The 15,085-nt window shown below is 31.6% G+C and overlaps 2 protein-coding genes across 4 annotated transcripts; both read left to right on the top strand.

Moving 5' to 3' along the window:
* Positions 1 to 2,718: 2,718 nt before the first annotated feature.
* On the top strand, positions 2,719 to 5,751 carry LOC148601699 (uncharacterized). Of its 3 annotated transcripts, none has more exons than XM_088556368.1 (3): positions 2,719 to 2,804; positions 3,910 to 3,999; positions 4,350 to 5,751. In XM_088556368.1, exons 2-3 carry the CDS (start codon positions 3,928 to 3,930, stop codon positions 5,166 to 5,168), a joined length of 891 nt encoding a protein of 296 aa, XP_088412494.1. In that variant the 5' UTR covers positions 2,719 to 2,804; positions 3,910 to 3,927; the 3' UTR covers positions 5,169 to 5,751. The 3 variants fall into 3 exon arrangements, with proteins under 3 accessions (XP_088412494.1, XP_088412491.1, XP_088412493.1); XM_088556365.1 differs by lacking the exon at positions 2,719 to 2,804 and adding an exon at positions 2,813 to 3,534; XM_088556367.1 differs by lacking the exon at positions 2,719 to 2,804 and adding an exon at positions 3,575 to 3,653.
* Positions 5,752 to 8,544: 2,793 nt separating this feature from the next.
* Positions 8,545 to 13,104, top strand: LOC148601698 (neo-calmodulin-like). Its single transcript, XM_088554267.1, has 4 exons — positions 8,545 to 8,750; positions 9,206 to 9,352; positions 10,509 to 10,757; positions 12,455 to 13,104. Exons 1-4 carry the CDS (start codon positions 8,702 to 8,704, stop codon positions 12,481 to 12,483), a joined length of 474 nt encoding a protein of 157 aa, XP_088410393.1. The 5' UTR covers positions 8,545 to 8,701; the 3' UTR covers positions 12,484 to 13,104.
* The last annotated feature ends 1,981 nt before the right edge of the window (positions 13,105 to 15,085 follow it).

Below are 15,085 nucleotides of genomic sequence, written 5' to 3'. Positions count from 1 at the left end.
TAGGAGAGAAAACTTGAAAAAGTAGAAAAATTAACAGTCTTGGAAAAAGAGAAAACTTATCAGGTAAAATATCAATTGTAAAAATGCTAGTCCTACCAATCTTTACATTTGTTGGTACATGTTGTGTAGTCCCAGAAAAAAATATAGCAAAGAACTTGAAAAAAATGTTTTAATTTCATATGGGATGGAAACCAGACAAAGTTAAACGAAATCTTATTATTGGAAACTATGAACAAGGGGGACTAAAAATGATCGACGTCAAAAGTTACTTTGATGCTCTTAAAGCTAGTTGGGTGACCAGATTCAAAAATGACTTAAACGCCAACTGGAAACTGATTCCTAAAAATATTTCAATGCATTAGGTAAAAACTGGTTGATATTTGAAACAAACAGCGAAGGAAAAAAATTAACAATCAGTTAAGTCATATACCGGAATTTTACAAAGAAGTCTTAAAATGTTGGAACTTTATCGGCGGGGGACAATGTAAAAAACCTACAACTTTTGGAGAAGTTCGAATGCAAATAATTTCAATAAATTCATTCAATATAACTTTAATATTCAAAAATTGGATTGAAAGTGGACTTATTTACATAAATGACATTATCGACGAGAATGGTAATATTTCACAATATAAAATTATAGATAAATTAAAAACCAAAAGAAATTGGATGTCGGATTATATGATTATGAAAAAAGCGATACCCAAAGAATGGTTAGTATTGCTTCGGTCTGATGAGTCAAAGAAAAGTATAGTAAATGTTTGTCAAGATAAGACATTGTTGAGCAATAATTTTATTGAGGTTTCTGTATTGTTAAACAAAAAGCTATATAATATATAAATAGCAAAAAAGTTTGAAACATCCATTGGAATTATGAAATGGATGAAATTGTTGAACATACTTTTTGAAAGAGAATAAGTTAAAATCTTATAGGTGGAAGTTACTGCAATACACTTTTTCAACAAAAAAACTTCTCAGACAATGGAGAATGGTCGAAAATGCCAACTGTAACTTTTGTGGACAAGAAGAATACTACTTGCTTTATTTCATATCTTGTCCATATTTATGCTGCTTTTGGGAAAAGTTATCTAAAATATTCAAACTTGTAAAATTCGATATGCAAATTAGCCTTACACATTTAGTTTTTGGATATAAAATTTCCGATAAAAACTATTTTCCTTTTAACTATTTAACTACTTTGGTTGGATACTCTATTTATTAAGCAAATTATATATCTGAACAAAAAACAAAAGAAGTTAATGTGTTTAACATCTTCAAAAAAGAGTTTAAGTCTAGCAAAATAATTATAGTTAAGGATAAAATATTTGAACAAAATTGATAACTTATTAGCCTATGATACCATATAACTTTAATATGTCATCTACATATCATATTGTAAAACTATAGTCTTTGTAAAACTAACATTAACAGATATGTTTTAGGCTTATAAGTTTCCCTATAACTTAGAAGTACTAATTTCTATAGGGCTCATAGAGGGAATGCTGCACCTCTACGATGATTGTTAACAGCAAAATGCAATAAAGTGTTATGTTGTCACAAAATATACCTGCCTGGGTTTTTTTTAATTTGGTGTCAGGTACCACTTATGGTTTCGGCTTATAAGAAGCAAAAGGGTTTACGCCAAATAAAATCAACCTTTTTTTTATTTTTGGTCCAATATAGAAAATTATATTTTATACATATTTAATTAGATTCCGTATGAAAAGCACTGCCCTCTTCAATCAGATTTCAGTAAGGGTTTTCGAGTTACCGGAGTCAAAACGGACACATGCCCCATCCCAGAAAAAACCTTTTTTGTTTTATTAATGATCAGATTTTGCATTCAGATTTGAGATATCACTTACGTTTTTTTTTTAGTTCCAACTCTTTGATAACTGCCCTTAAACCAGAATTACTATCAATTTCAATTGATTTTCAAACATTGTGCAAAATTGTGACCAAACCTACTGATGTGTTTACCTATGCTTAAGTGTGTCAAAAAGTATTATTGTGTCAACACTTACCCCAAGTAAGCAGAGTTCAGAATTCTGCGGTCGTATCATGCTGGTCTCTGCTAAGCTCTATATTATAAGCATATTAGCGAAAAACATATGTATTTTTTCTTACTCTATGGGTATACGTATGTCTTGTTCAGCTTTCTTCTACATTTTAGCTACATCTTTGATATTTTGTAGAATGTTATACACATTACAGTGGTAAGAAGAACCGAAGGATTCTGTTCTACTTTTTAAAAGATAACTAAGCAGTTTCATTTTTATAGGATTGTATGGCTTGTTTTACGGATATTTCTTAATTTCTCATATATGCCGCATTTTGTATAGGGAATTGTATTGTATTTTGTGTGCGTGTCTGTATGTGTCTGTGTGTCTGTATATGTGTGTGCGTTTCAATTGGTTGTAAGTATGGGAAATATTGAACACCGTGAGCATGTATTTTTTAGAATTTTATTTAATTTGTGATCAGGCCCGACCGTCATTGCTTTTACCATCAATATCTAATATCTGTTTACATGTACAATGAACCAAATTAGCACCAATTAAAATTATTGTTCATTATATATATGTGACACATATAATTGTATTTAACATTATCAGGATTTAAGATCCGCCCATCATTGTCATAAATATAATAACCCCCTGCACTGTTAATTATCAAAAGATGTTTTTTGATTCTTACAAGATAATATTTATAATAATTTGGACGAGGCCGACATGGTTATACTTAACACTTATTGCAGTCTACAACCGAATTTAAATCAGGTCGCACTGTGAGCACAGACAATCGTAAGTAATTTACTAGAAAATGTATACTTGATTTTAATGATACAAGCACAATTTCTAACACTTTCTGACCATACAAAATAAGTAAGATGTCACACGAATTTACGAAATATGCAACATTCTCCGATCAAATATATATATGCCTATAATGTAAATTTAGCTAATTGGAACGCAAGTCACTGCAATAAAATGATAGTGAGTGTTCCATCACAATTTCTTTTCTATGATGAAATCAACTTAATGTTTTCCCGAAAAAAAAATAATGCTACCTTACAGTTCTGTTTCCCGATTGGCCAAATACTGATAACTTAGTTGCGTTCGAAAAAAGTGTATCGAAAATTAAAATTGCATGTCATGTGCTATTTCCTGAATGAAATGTAGAAAATTGTCAGTAAAAAAACAAATTTTACTGCGTCGGCTATCTTTATTTTTAGAGATTGTACTTGTTTTTTATTATAATATTGTAGATTTTGTACTGTTTAACATAGCAATACACACTTAAACATAATAGTGAAAAGTCTTGTATACATTTTATTATGCATATGCAATATGTAATAATAAAAAGAGAAGATGTTTTGTTTAATACTTAAAATCCAATAGGAATGAACTGCGGGTTACTGTGAAGCGCCAATTGGTGTTGCATATCTTCTTTAAATGACTATACTTACCGGCGATCATATAAGACTCTATAAACATTTGTTCTGATTAATGGAAGTATTTAAGAATGCATATGGTAAGAAATATATCATTATTATTATTAATATTATTATTATTACTGAGAAATATGTTTGAAATAGTTTTATAAGTCAAATATGTTATGTTTTTTTTTTCATCATTCACAAAGTGACATGGGTAAGTACATTGAATCTATTTTCTATTTTTCAAATCATTTTCATAACACAAATAAATTATACGAAAGTGTACAAACGTGCTCAATTTTCAGCATACAAACACTTCTATTTGTTTTAAATTTTGTTTAGTTTTTGGTTGATTTTTATGGGGCGTGTGTCTCTTTGCATCCCCTTTGTGTTACAAAATACAATACATACAATATTTTCACAAATAAATGATTATTGAATTTAAAATTCGGCTTCTTTCCCTTCTATAGGTCCAACAACCAATCCAAATGGATGAAAATTCCTTTATTGTAAATGGAAAAATCTACGACCCATTTAGTGTCAGGGTGAAATGGAAACAGGTAAGATGGTACGATAACGTATTGTCATGTGGAACTATTTCAGTTCTTATAATATAGATAATTACAATAATTCATTAACAATTCGATGACTTGAACATTTTTTAAAAATCCCTCCAGTTATCTGAAATTAACACATGCATACATGCAATAGTCATTAAGATTCATGCGTTGCTTTCTCACTGATACATTATTTCTTACAACCTAAAAACATTCAAATTTTATTTCTACTTGCTATATTAAATAGTTAGATACATATTATTACATAACTGGGTGGTCTGCTTTCCGTTTCAGATTGTGTATTGTTTTATTATTTTTAGTATTTTTATAACATGATTTTTTTTATCTTGAAGTATTTTCCTCCGCGTCAAGAATGGATGATAAATAGACGTCATCAGAGACCAGAAACTAGCCCTGGTATTTTGAGACCACTGGCACGTCATACAATTGAAAGGTGTAAAACTTCCAGCACAAACGGAAGATTGGATCGAGATAATAGACAAGTTATAAGACCACATACCACAGATTTTAATGAACAAACGTGCTTAGATCTAAACCATGATGGTTATAAAACAAAGCGAAAACGAAAGCGACGTAAAACGCGCAAAACAAGAAAAACCGAGAAGAATAAGAAATCTGACTCAAAGGTAGAAGACAATAAATATGGAACAAGAGAAGCTCATACACCACCCGATATTAAGACTTCAGAACCCGATTCTGACGATATTGAAAGTGATTGTAACACTAAAACAAAACGAACGAAAAAGACAATCGTTAAGGGACACAAACATACTACTCGAAAGAGAAAGACAAAGGATAAAACACAGGACAAACTACCAAAGTTAAAAATAAAATCTAATTCATTCATTTCCAATGAAATAACAAGTAATGTGGTAGAATGGAACAAACTACCAAGCCTTCCTATTCCTTCTAATTGGAAATGGAATTCCAACTCCAAGCAGTCTGATACAGTAATACCAAAGCTTAATACTAAGTCATGGTGGCACAAGGGGAGAACAAAGTACACAAAAATTGTATCACCATCAACATGGAAATTGTACGAAAATCCGAACCAATTTAGGAAGCGTCCTCCAACATCAGTCACTGGTAGTAGTATAAACTCGTTCAAATCTTTGAGATTTCATTCAATTAAATCAAGAACAATACTATAGAAATGGTAGATTGTGCCAATCGAGGAAATGGTTAACAACTATATGGTGTATATGTATTTTGATTAAAAAAATGTTTCTGTCACCTCGTAGTCTTCCTTAAGTGTTTTCAAATGAAATAGTCAATTACCCGATCAATCAAACAACTACTTAAGTACCATTCTGTGTAAGAATCATGCAAAATCTGAAAAATGTGATACACCCCAACAAAGGCTACATATTTTTATTTTTGTAATTAAGTTTGTTTTATGGGTTTATACTATGAAATGTGTAATTATTCATTCAAATCTGCCTGCTCTTAGGAGATAATCAACATTGAAAATCCAATAGATTCTATTGTATTTGTGTGTCATTTACAGAGTTATCGCCCTTAATTTTGAAATCTACAGTGCATTATATATAATTTTTATCTTCTAAGAACACGGGTTACATGAAAAACTGAATGTTAATTTCTGTTTACTATGGCAATTCAAACAAAATATCAAAAATAAAAATATGTAGGCTTTTTACCTATGAATCACATTTTGCATGATTCTTAGCTGGAGTGCTACTTAATTTGTTTTATGATACCCCTCTGAATAAATATCATATCTTATAAAAAAATCTAATATCCTACAGAAACTTTTAAGTGTCATGTTAAGAAAAAAATTAAAGCATTACACGAATCTGCCATGCTGTTTTTATTCTTTAGTTGCCTAGTAATACCGGGTATTTACGATTTTACTTTCAAAGAAAAAGTTGACCAGTTTATCACCCTTTAACTGAAATCGTTGCCCTGTTGATTACAGCAGCCCTTCTTGTACTTAATGTTAAACGGAACGTATTCTATCTATATAATACATAAAAACAAGTACTATCTTTAAAAAAAAAAGATAGCCGACGCTGTAAAATTTAGTCTCTTTACTTATAATTTTCTACATTTCGGTTCAGGAAATAACACATGGCACGCAATTTTAATTTTCAATAAAGTTTTTTTCGAACGCCATTAAGTTATCAGTATTTGCCCAATCGGGGAACAGAATCGTCACCAGGGGATTTGCGTTTCCATTGAAGGGCGTCTTTAAGGTGAAAGATTAAAAAGCGGAACTATACTGCGTCTGAAAATAGAATTGTCAGTGTCTTGTAATTTAGACACATCCAGTTTTCCATTTCTCTTGTCGACTTACTGATTGAAAAAGTACTTCCACAGAATATTGGTTCCCTTGGTAACTCTCTCAGTGACGTCATGAGACCATAGCTTTTGTTTGTATGTTGTTCTTGTTGTCGTTTTTTTTATTATCAGAATATGTTTTAGTTTGTTATTTTAGGTCTTCATATGCAAAATTCCCAGCAAAAACAAAAACATTCAAATGCATCTTGATGTCCATTCTGCATCTCTCGGTTTTTTGGTTAATATTTTAAACATTATATTATTTTAATAATTTTAACAATGCAAAATAACTTGACAATGTAAAAGGCCAGCGTGAATAAAGCATGGCAACATAATTTCGATATTATTAAGGATTATACTAGTAATGTTGTCCAGACATGTTTTTAAACTTAAGGATGTTGGTGTTCATGCTCAGTCATTTTTTTCACAAATTTTCTGACTCCTCTGGTTTTATCTAAAAATTTCAAATGCTTATATCTCAAAAAGAAGCACATTGCCCACATTTTATTTCTATTTATATTGTCAATCATGAAAAATCTTAAAAGATTTCACAACCTGTGAACGTCTTGCTGTTCTTAAACAGAGCAGCCAATAGGGTTTGTAAGTTTCGTCATGTGACTGCACGGTTTCACGAAAATGAATCCTTGTCTACCATGCATAGATATTTGTTCATTTTCAGATCGTTGGATTCAGTGTATAAAAGCAAAACATATTTTCGTGTAAAATTACCAATAAAAATGACAAATATCTGTTTCGAAATGATAAAAGCGTTAAAGCGCTTGCAACATCGGATATGGCACAAATGTGATATGATCTAAAATCGGGTGACTTCCGCTAGAATCTTAGTTCCCTTGATATGATTACTCTTTCGTTACCCTGATGACCCGAATAAAAAATGGCTACCAGGAAGTGCGGGTAATGTTTCGTTTCACAAGTTTCTTTACATTTTTAGCGATCTTTGGTCGCTGGTGATATTGACCAGGGAACCAGATTAAGAATAAGATTAAACAACTGACAATGACTATAGTTTGATATCGGCCCTAATAATGTTTATGACCTGTATAGTTCATTGTAACGAGCCCCTGTGTCTGAATCGGAGACTGAGTAATATTACATTAAGTTCAATGCTAACCTATCGTTTCATCTTTTAATCTAAACTTCCGATTCTATTCCGACAAGCACAAAATACACGTAGAACACATGTATATGATATTTAAGCGGAAAATGTTTATTTCGTGTGATCTCGTATGAAGCTAGAATTGACGGTTTTACGGCACTAATCAGCAGCATTATGTGGTGTAGTAATATATAATTATGCAAATCATATGCAAATGTAAAGTACTGAAATTACGAGTGCAAGAAGTCGCTAACAATATTACTTCTTTAAAAGGCATAATGAATCTAGTTTTGGTCTATTGACAATATTGATATTGTTCTAATTCTAGTAGATCATGTTTCTTTTATATCAGTCATAAAAGATCTTGCAGTCACTTATGGTATTCCATCTTGTGTTGATTTTTCATGTCGTCGACGAATGTATAAATGTCATTCATTTATTTTATTGAGTTCTCTGAAGCGCCGGACATCCTCCGCTTCAGTCATATTTTGGGTTGTAGACGACCGGAAGTGCATCATAACTGAGGTATAATACGGTACTAGTGCCCTTTGGATTTTCTATAGTAAGCATCCATAAAATCCATATCAGGCTAAGGGCATGATATTGCATATACAGTCATGGTCATATCAAGCATGAATAAACATTGGTCGGAAACATTCGAATACAAAATACTCTTGTTTTATATAAATGATTTTGAAATATATCCAGTTTGTAATTTAAATAAAAGAAGATCAATGTTTAAACATGCAGGCTTTTGAATGTTATAGTGTTAAATGCACCATCAAAAGAATAATTATTTGCCGTATACTATCCAAAACGTGATATGATATATCTAATACGTTTCTATTCTGTTTGTTATTACAAAGTAATTTAATTAATAATGTTATCTTACAATAAATATTGCATTGTCTTAATACTAATTAATAACCAGCAATGGTGTGCTTCTAAAGTGTTGACTATATAAAACTAATTTGTCTATTGTATTCTTGCTAATGTGAAGAAGATGGTTGTGGATAATAATAGTCTATATGATATTATGAAACGATTCCATATTTTATTCTTGACTACACAATTTAAAAACAAAAGACTTATAGGTTCAAAATTAGACACGGCTCAAAACTGGTGTTACATAACCGAAGGTCGAATAGCATGTGATATTTCCTCCCGGTGTTGTTATTTTGAATTATAAGATATTCCTTCCGTTTGTAGATACTAGTGGGCTGTGGAAAATAGCCAAATCGTGTATTTAGCTGTTAAAACTTAAGACAAATGGCCCATAAAGATGAGGAAGAACAGATGAGAGAAACAAGCCATGAAAGTAAGTACTATATAATGAGAACATTGTAAGCCTTAGAATTACCGTATACCGAGTAGTTTTAGTGGGGTGCTTATTTTGGCAAATTTTAGCGGTCTGTCTAAAAGTGTCAAAATAAAGTCCACCAAATTTTACTCTGAGCTTAAGTATTAAGTATATCGCTTAGCATCCGCCAAAATCAGATACGCCAAAATTTTTCGTATACCTTTTGCTTCAAAAAATTTCACTCCTGTCAAAATAAATAACCGCTTAACGGTATATCACATCCTAATTTAGAATTAAAAGTTCCTCAGCTTCCTATAGTAGAGTAGCTGCAAAAGTTGTACTCATGGAAAAATGTTTCCAAAACGTTTTTATCTTTTGAAAACAAACTCAAGTGGATATTGAATCTGTTTCTTTTTCAAATTTATTTATATTAATGTGTAAACAAAATGATTGTTACTTAAAAAAAATTTCAGAAATAATCAAGACCATATTTAACCAATTAGACGCCAATAAAGATGGACACATCACTCCAGATGAGTTAGTCAGTGGTGGTGATACGGTCGGCATTAAAATTAGCCTGTCAAAGGCATCTAGAATGGTTGGTGAACTAGATAAGGACGGTGAGTTCCAATACCTTTAAATACAGTAACAAACTAAAACAAAACTGTGAGCAGTAACTGATACCCTTTCAACCCCATTTGATAACATGATCATTTTGACCTCAATATTGGTTAAAATCTGAAATAGAAGGTACACGTTGGAAATATGTATACTATTAAAGATTCTGTCAAAGTTTCATTTGAAAAAAGACAAACAAAAAACTGAAATAAGACTATTGTTAAAGAAAACAAGAAATAGAAGGTGCACAATGGGAATATGTAGTGAAGTTTCTGTCGAAGTTCCATTTAATTCCTTTCAGTGGTATATGTGGAATAACGAATGAGAGATGGGCACCCCAAATGTCCATGCACATATTCAAAAATAACAAAGTCCATGTTTTGCTATGTGTAACCCCCCAAATTGATTCGGATCAAAATCTAAAATAAAATGTGCACAATGGGAATATGTAATTAAGATTATTTTAAAGTTTCATTTAATAACATTTACATGTAGTTGTATAGGAAGAGTAACGGATAAAAGATGGGCCCCCCTGTGTAATGAAAGAAAATCAGAAAAGAAGTACGGACGGGGGGAAGGACGGGCGAACACCCTTATCATTTTGCAAGTGAGGGTATCATAACAATGAACTGGCTTTACACATCAAAACATTAGACCCATTGCATCTGTGAAATTCGATTCCAGATGTTTCTGTTTTAGCTTTTATATGGTTAACATATTGTTAATTTGTTTATTGGTTCAAGATGAAAATGGCAAAAATACTATTTTTAACTTATCGTTGGTTAAAAGTCCTGAAAGTGTTAACTTTCACAATTTACCCCTAAACTACGGTATGATCAATTTTTTAACCGATAGTTTTGCTGGTCATTTATGGCTAACTTATGAGCAACTCGGCGGATGTTTCTAGAAAAGCAGCTGACGCTTACCCTACCGGTACACCTGGTCCATGCTTCCAGTTTTTAGTGGAGTCCGAGTTGTTCATTTCCTTTTATTACTTTGTATGTATGATTTTATTTACTTTATGTTCTTTGTTGTGTGTGTCTGTTTTTCAAGTCTTCCTGGATTACATTCTTTTGATTACCGCTTTAACCTTGGTTCCCTTGATTACTCTTATCTAATGTCTTCCTGCAATTTATAGTTCTATTATTTCACATACAGGTAATGGATATGTTCAATTTGGTGAATTCAGACGATGCATGCAAAAAGTACTGAAAAAAATACATAAAGAAAATGAAATTTACAAGGCATCGTTTAAAAAGTTTGACGTTGATGGAAACGGTTTCATAGACAGAGATGAACTACAACATGTTTTAAATGCTGGTGGAAAGAAACGTGTGTCGGAGTCACAAATAAATGAAATGTTTGATGAGGCAGATTTGGATGGTGATGGACAGTTAAGTTTCAACGGTAATATTGTTTCTTTGCTGACCCTTTTTGGGGAGGAAGACAAACAAAAGTCTAAAATAAAATTGTTAAAGAAATCAAAACTTCGATACAAAAATACAATAGAACTTGGAGGTTTTTAAAATGTTGTTGCTGTCCCATTTTTTTTTGTTATCAAAAATAGATATATTCGCCCCCTAATTGCATCCCTGCGTACTAAGTCATATGTAAGTATTGCACTACATTTGTACATCAAATATTGTCTATTAAATACTTACAATTACCCTACTAGAATGGTATTGACCGATTATTATACACCAACTTGCGATGCGGTTTTTAATTTTCTAGTTTGATGGAAATGTTATTCATTAAATAATATGTTGAGTTAACTTTCAGTACCTGCATGTGTTCTTAATGGGGATGACTAGTTTTGTCTTTATTGTGAATGTTGAGGTATTCCATGGACAAAATTGAATGTATAATCGAGAGAATTTTATGGTGTGTTTCTGTTTTTTCAGTTCATTTTTAATCTTACATAATAAAGGGGTGGTTAAGGCTTTATAACAATAGCTTAACCCCAAAGCAGTCATGTCCCTGTCCACAGTCAGGACATAATAGTCATTAATGTGTCTTTTTGGCGATATTTTACTTTTTAGTTTATTTTGAAAGAGCAATCCAGGGAACCAAGGTTATAGCGGTAATCAAAAGAATGTAATCCAGGGACAAAGACCAGAAATGGAAAACAGACATACACAACAAAGAACATAAAGTAACTAAAATCATACATACAAAGTAACAAAAGTAAACGAGCAACTCGGACTCCACTAAAAAACTGGAGAAGAAGTGTTACTGTTCTGTTATCATGGATTTTATTAATTTTGTTGTCGGGGTCCTTTACTTTAAAGTATAGTTACACTTTTTGCGGACTTTTTGCTGATCTCTGAAAGTATTTACTGTTTTGTGTTTATTTAAAATACACGGGTACATTTCTGGTATTTCACCATATCCATTCTTTCCTTAAATTAGATTGTTGTCATGGTTTCTTGATAAAATATAAAGTAGCAAGTCCGAAATAAAATTTAAACATACATTTTGTTTCAAGCCGTTAACTAATGAAAAATTTTTATATTTAAATTTTGTTGTTATTGTTTTTGTCATCGTTATTTCCGTTTTGTTTTGTTTGTTTGTTTGTTTGTTTATTTTGGGGGGTTTTTTTGTTTGTTTTTTAGTATTGCTTTTGTGTTACATTTGTTCAATGAAAATAAATTGCGTTACTCCTCAATGGACATGTAGGTATATCCTGAATAAACTGGTGAAAATACATGTATATATACGTAACCAACATGCACATGCTTTAGACTGTAGTATATTCAATTTTGTAAAGAGCAAAAGTAATATTTACTATCAAATAAACACCGACTATAAATCAAATATTTTACTTATTATAATACTTGAACTCGCAAATTATTCCATATCCGTCTTTATAGAATAATTAGCTAAATAACAGCTTCTCAAATGTATTTGGCTGTAAAAAATATAAATTAGTAACATAAAACTTTGTGGTCCTTCAAGTGTGTAACATTATTTATACATCATTCCGCTTATATACCCTATTGTTTTGTTTTCATCATTTCAGTCCTTTTACACGCATATGCATTATAATGCTTCTTGGAATTCTTTTTCTTTTGGGTTTCACAATGTTTACTTTTTTGTCATTTCAGAATTTGTGAATTATTTCTGCAAGGTTTAACTTTGTGTTATCTATGTAGCTGTGGAAAGTGCAATTCATGGTCAAATAAACGCCATACTGTAATACGTTGTTCATCATAAAAAGATAAAGGAGCACAAAGGTTGTGTAGCATTGTGTTGTCATTCCCAGCAACTATATACATATAAGTATATTTATTTTTTATTTCTTAGTATAGAATTCTAGGACGGCTAGATATTTGCGATATCACATCATAAGACTATGTGAAATGAAAATTTCGGCGTCGTTATTGGTTGTTGTGTGGTTGTGTAACATTTTCTATGAAACCTGAATGGTCGGAAGTGACATTTAGACGTTGTTTTTTCTCGTTACATCTGATGACGTCATAGATGGACGATCGCTAAAATTGAATGCCAAGCGGCCAAATATTTCAAAGGAATCATAGAGAAAGAAGGTTTCATATCTCGTGAAATTTGAATATTGGAAAATATCAAATTGAGTTTAACATCAAAACAAACACACCGAGGCTAATTTGTTATGTTATTGAAATTCAACAACTTGAGTTGATATTTTCTATATTCAACTTTCACTTAATGTCATGAAACCTATAATTTGACTTGCTGTTCGTCAGATTAATTGAAGAAGTAAAGAGTATAAAATTCACGTTTTTGATTTTTCTCTATTTTCAGTGATATGTTCATTCCAGTATGTGTTAACCTCGAAGCTGAAACTAGGTGTGACGTTGGTCCGTTGAGTGTTTGTTTGTTTGTTTGTTTGTTTGTTCGTTTGTGGTGAACTATTTGATGTCATAGAAGAATATATTAGTTTACAAAAATAAGATCAAAATTTAATAAAAAATATATCTATATTAAAGAGTAATCCAGGGAACCAAGGTTATAGCGGTAATCAAAAGAATATAATCCAGGGACAAAGACCAGACATGGAAAACACATATACACAACAAAGAACATAAAGTAAATAAAATCATACATACAAAGTAACAAAAGAAAATGAGCAACTCGGACTCCACTAAAAACTGGGAGCATGGACCAGGTGCACAGGTAGGGTAAGCGTCCTCTGCTTTTCTAGAAACAACCGCCGAGTTGCTCATAAAAAAATCAAGTCCGGCGTAGTCAACTTTATGTAAAATGGGAAATTACTGGTAAACAACTGAAATATGAATTCAAGTATTATATTCAGTTTTGTACTTCATATAAAGCTGACGAGGATAAAAATTTGCTCTACCATATGCATGTCGCCATAGACCTGTAATTTTTTATAGGTCTCTGATGTCGTATAATGTGCACGTGATAGTTTTGAAATATTACCTTCTCGTACGTACCCTCAGTAACTATAATTAGGATTTACGGAAAAAAATAAAGATGGAGCATTCAACATAACAAAGTAAATAACACAGACATATTGGGTTTGTATGTCTAGTCATGTGACTCCGTGGTTTCACGACAATGGGTCTTAGTTTACCATTCAAATGCATAGAGATTTGTCATTTTCGGAGCAATAGGTTCGGTATAAAAAGGCAAAACATATTTTCGTATAACATTTCAATAAATTTGGGAAAAAAATTATTTCCACATGATAAAAGTGTTAAGAAAAAGCATGAAATGGAAGCTTTTGCATTGTAATACAGCGTTTCGAGATCCCGGAAGTAAACAATAAAATGCAGACCTGTCTTGGATTTCAATACGTTCTACATCTGAACTTCAGGTAAAGAAAATGAAACTAGAACGAGACTTACAGACTCTATAGCCAAAATTATAGAGATTTTTTGTTACTCCTTACAGAAAATGAAAAAAAAATGGCACCTATCGGGATAATAAATTGAAATATATTAGCGTTAATTTTTACCTTTGAAAATGTACTTTCGTACTCCATGTTATCCTTTCTTTTTTCCTGTTTCATACAATATATTCATGGAAATGTTCGGGAAAAGTTGCAATAGTAATACCGTATATTTCTCTGCTGTTCCACTTGCTCTTCAAGAATTTTTTAACCTATCTGCTCTAGAAAAAAATATAGATCATATTGTATTATGCAAATCGAAGCTTGCTTTTCTAAGATAGGAAATGTAAACATTTTCGGAGTTTCTGCAAAGCTTTCAGTTGCGGCAGTTGGATATGCATCAATTTACATCGCAGATTATGTGTAAAATATTTCCGCAACCCGCATAGAACTGTTATATTTCCTGACTTTGTACATATTCTGGATGAGACCCGCTAAAACGTATAAGATATAGCTGAAGCTGCTAAAAATGAGAATAGAATTCAAAAATGTTAAATCTCAAGGTGCTCGCTTCTATAGGCAATGCACACACCTACAGCATATTATTAAATGCAGTGTATTTCAAAGTTATTGGAGTATGACAGTAGTGTGTATTGTAAAACAAAGTCTCTGGTGTAGTCTACATTGATTAAATTGTCTACATGAGTGTTTTCTTGGCTTAGCCTTCTTTCTTTTTTTTATGTTATTTGAAAACTGGTCGTGGTTTCCTTTATTTTACTGCACGGTGCATTCTATACGCGAGTAATTAGAAAGTAGAATAAAAAAGCTTATAACAAGAACTTTTAGAAATCATTGGAACGTTTGTATTCAGCGTTTTACATCAATTTCATGTAAGCATCAAAGT

This window comes from Perna viridis, chromosome 12 (assembly GCF_037379345.1).
Source record: "Perna viridis isolate PV_CMFRI_1.1 ecotype Kerala chromosome 12, ASM3737934v1, whole genome shotgun sequence".
In the NCBI taxonomy this organism is placed as follows: domain Eukaryota; kingdom Metazoa; phylum Mollusca; class Bivalvia; order Mytilida; family Mytilidae; genus Perna; species Perna viridis.
This window is presented reverse-complemented; position numbering and strand designations above follow the sequence as displayed.

What these genes read in the sequence shown, in the direction of transcription:
- LOC148601699 (XM_088556365.1), top strand. An exon ending in TCAGGGTGAAATGGAAACAG is followed by an intron (nt 4,000 to 4,349) that starts GTAAGATGGTAC and finishes TTTATCTTGAAG; the next exon opens with TATTTTCCTCCGCGTCAAGA.
- LOC148601698 (XM_088554267.1), top strand. Translation starts at nt 8,702, where the DNA reads ATGGCCCATAAAGATGAGGAAGAACAGATGAGAGAAACAAGCCATGAA. An exon ending in TGGTGAACTAGATAAGGACG is followed by an intron (nt 9,353 to 10,508) that starts GTGAGTTCCAAT and finishes TTTCACATACAG; the next exon opens with GTAATGGATATGTTCAATTT. An exon ending in TGGACAGTTAAGTTTCAACG is followed by an intron (nt 10,758 to 12,454) that starts GTAATATTGTTT and finishes TTGTCATTTCAG; the next exon opens with AATTTGTGAATTATTTCTGC.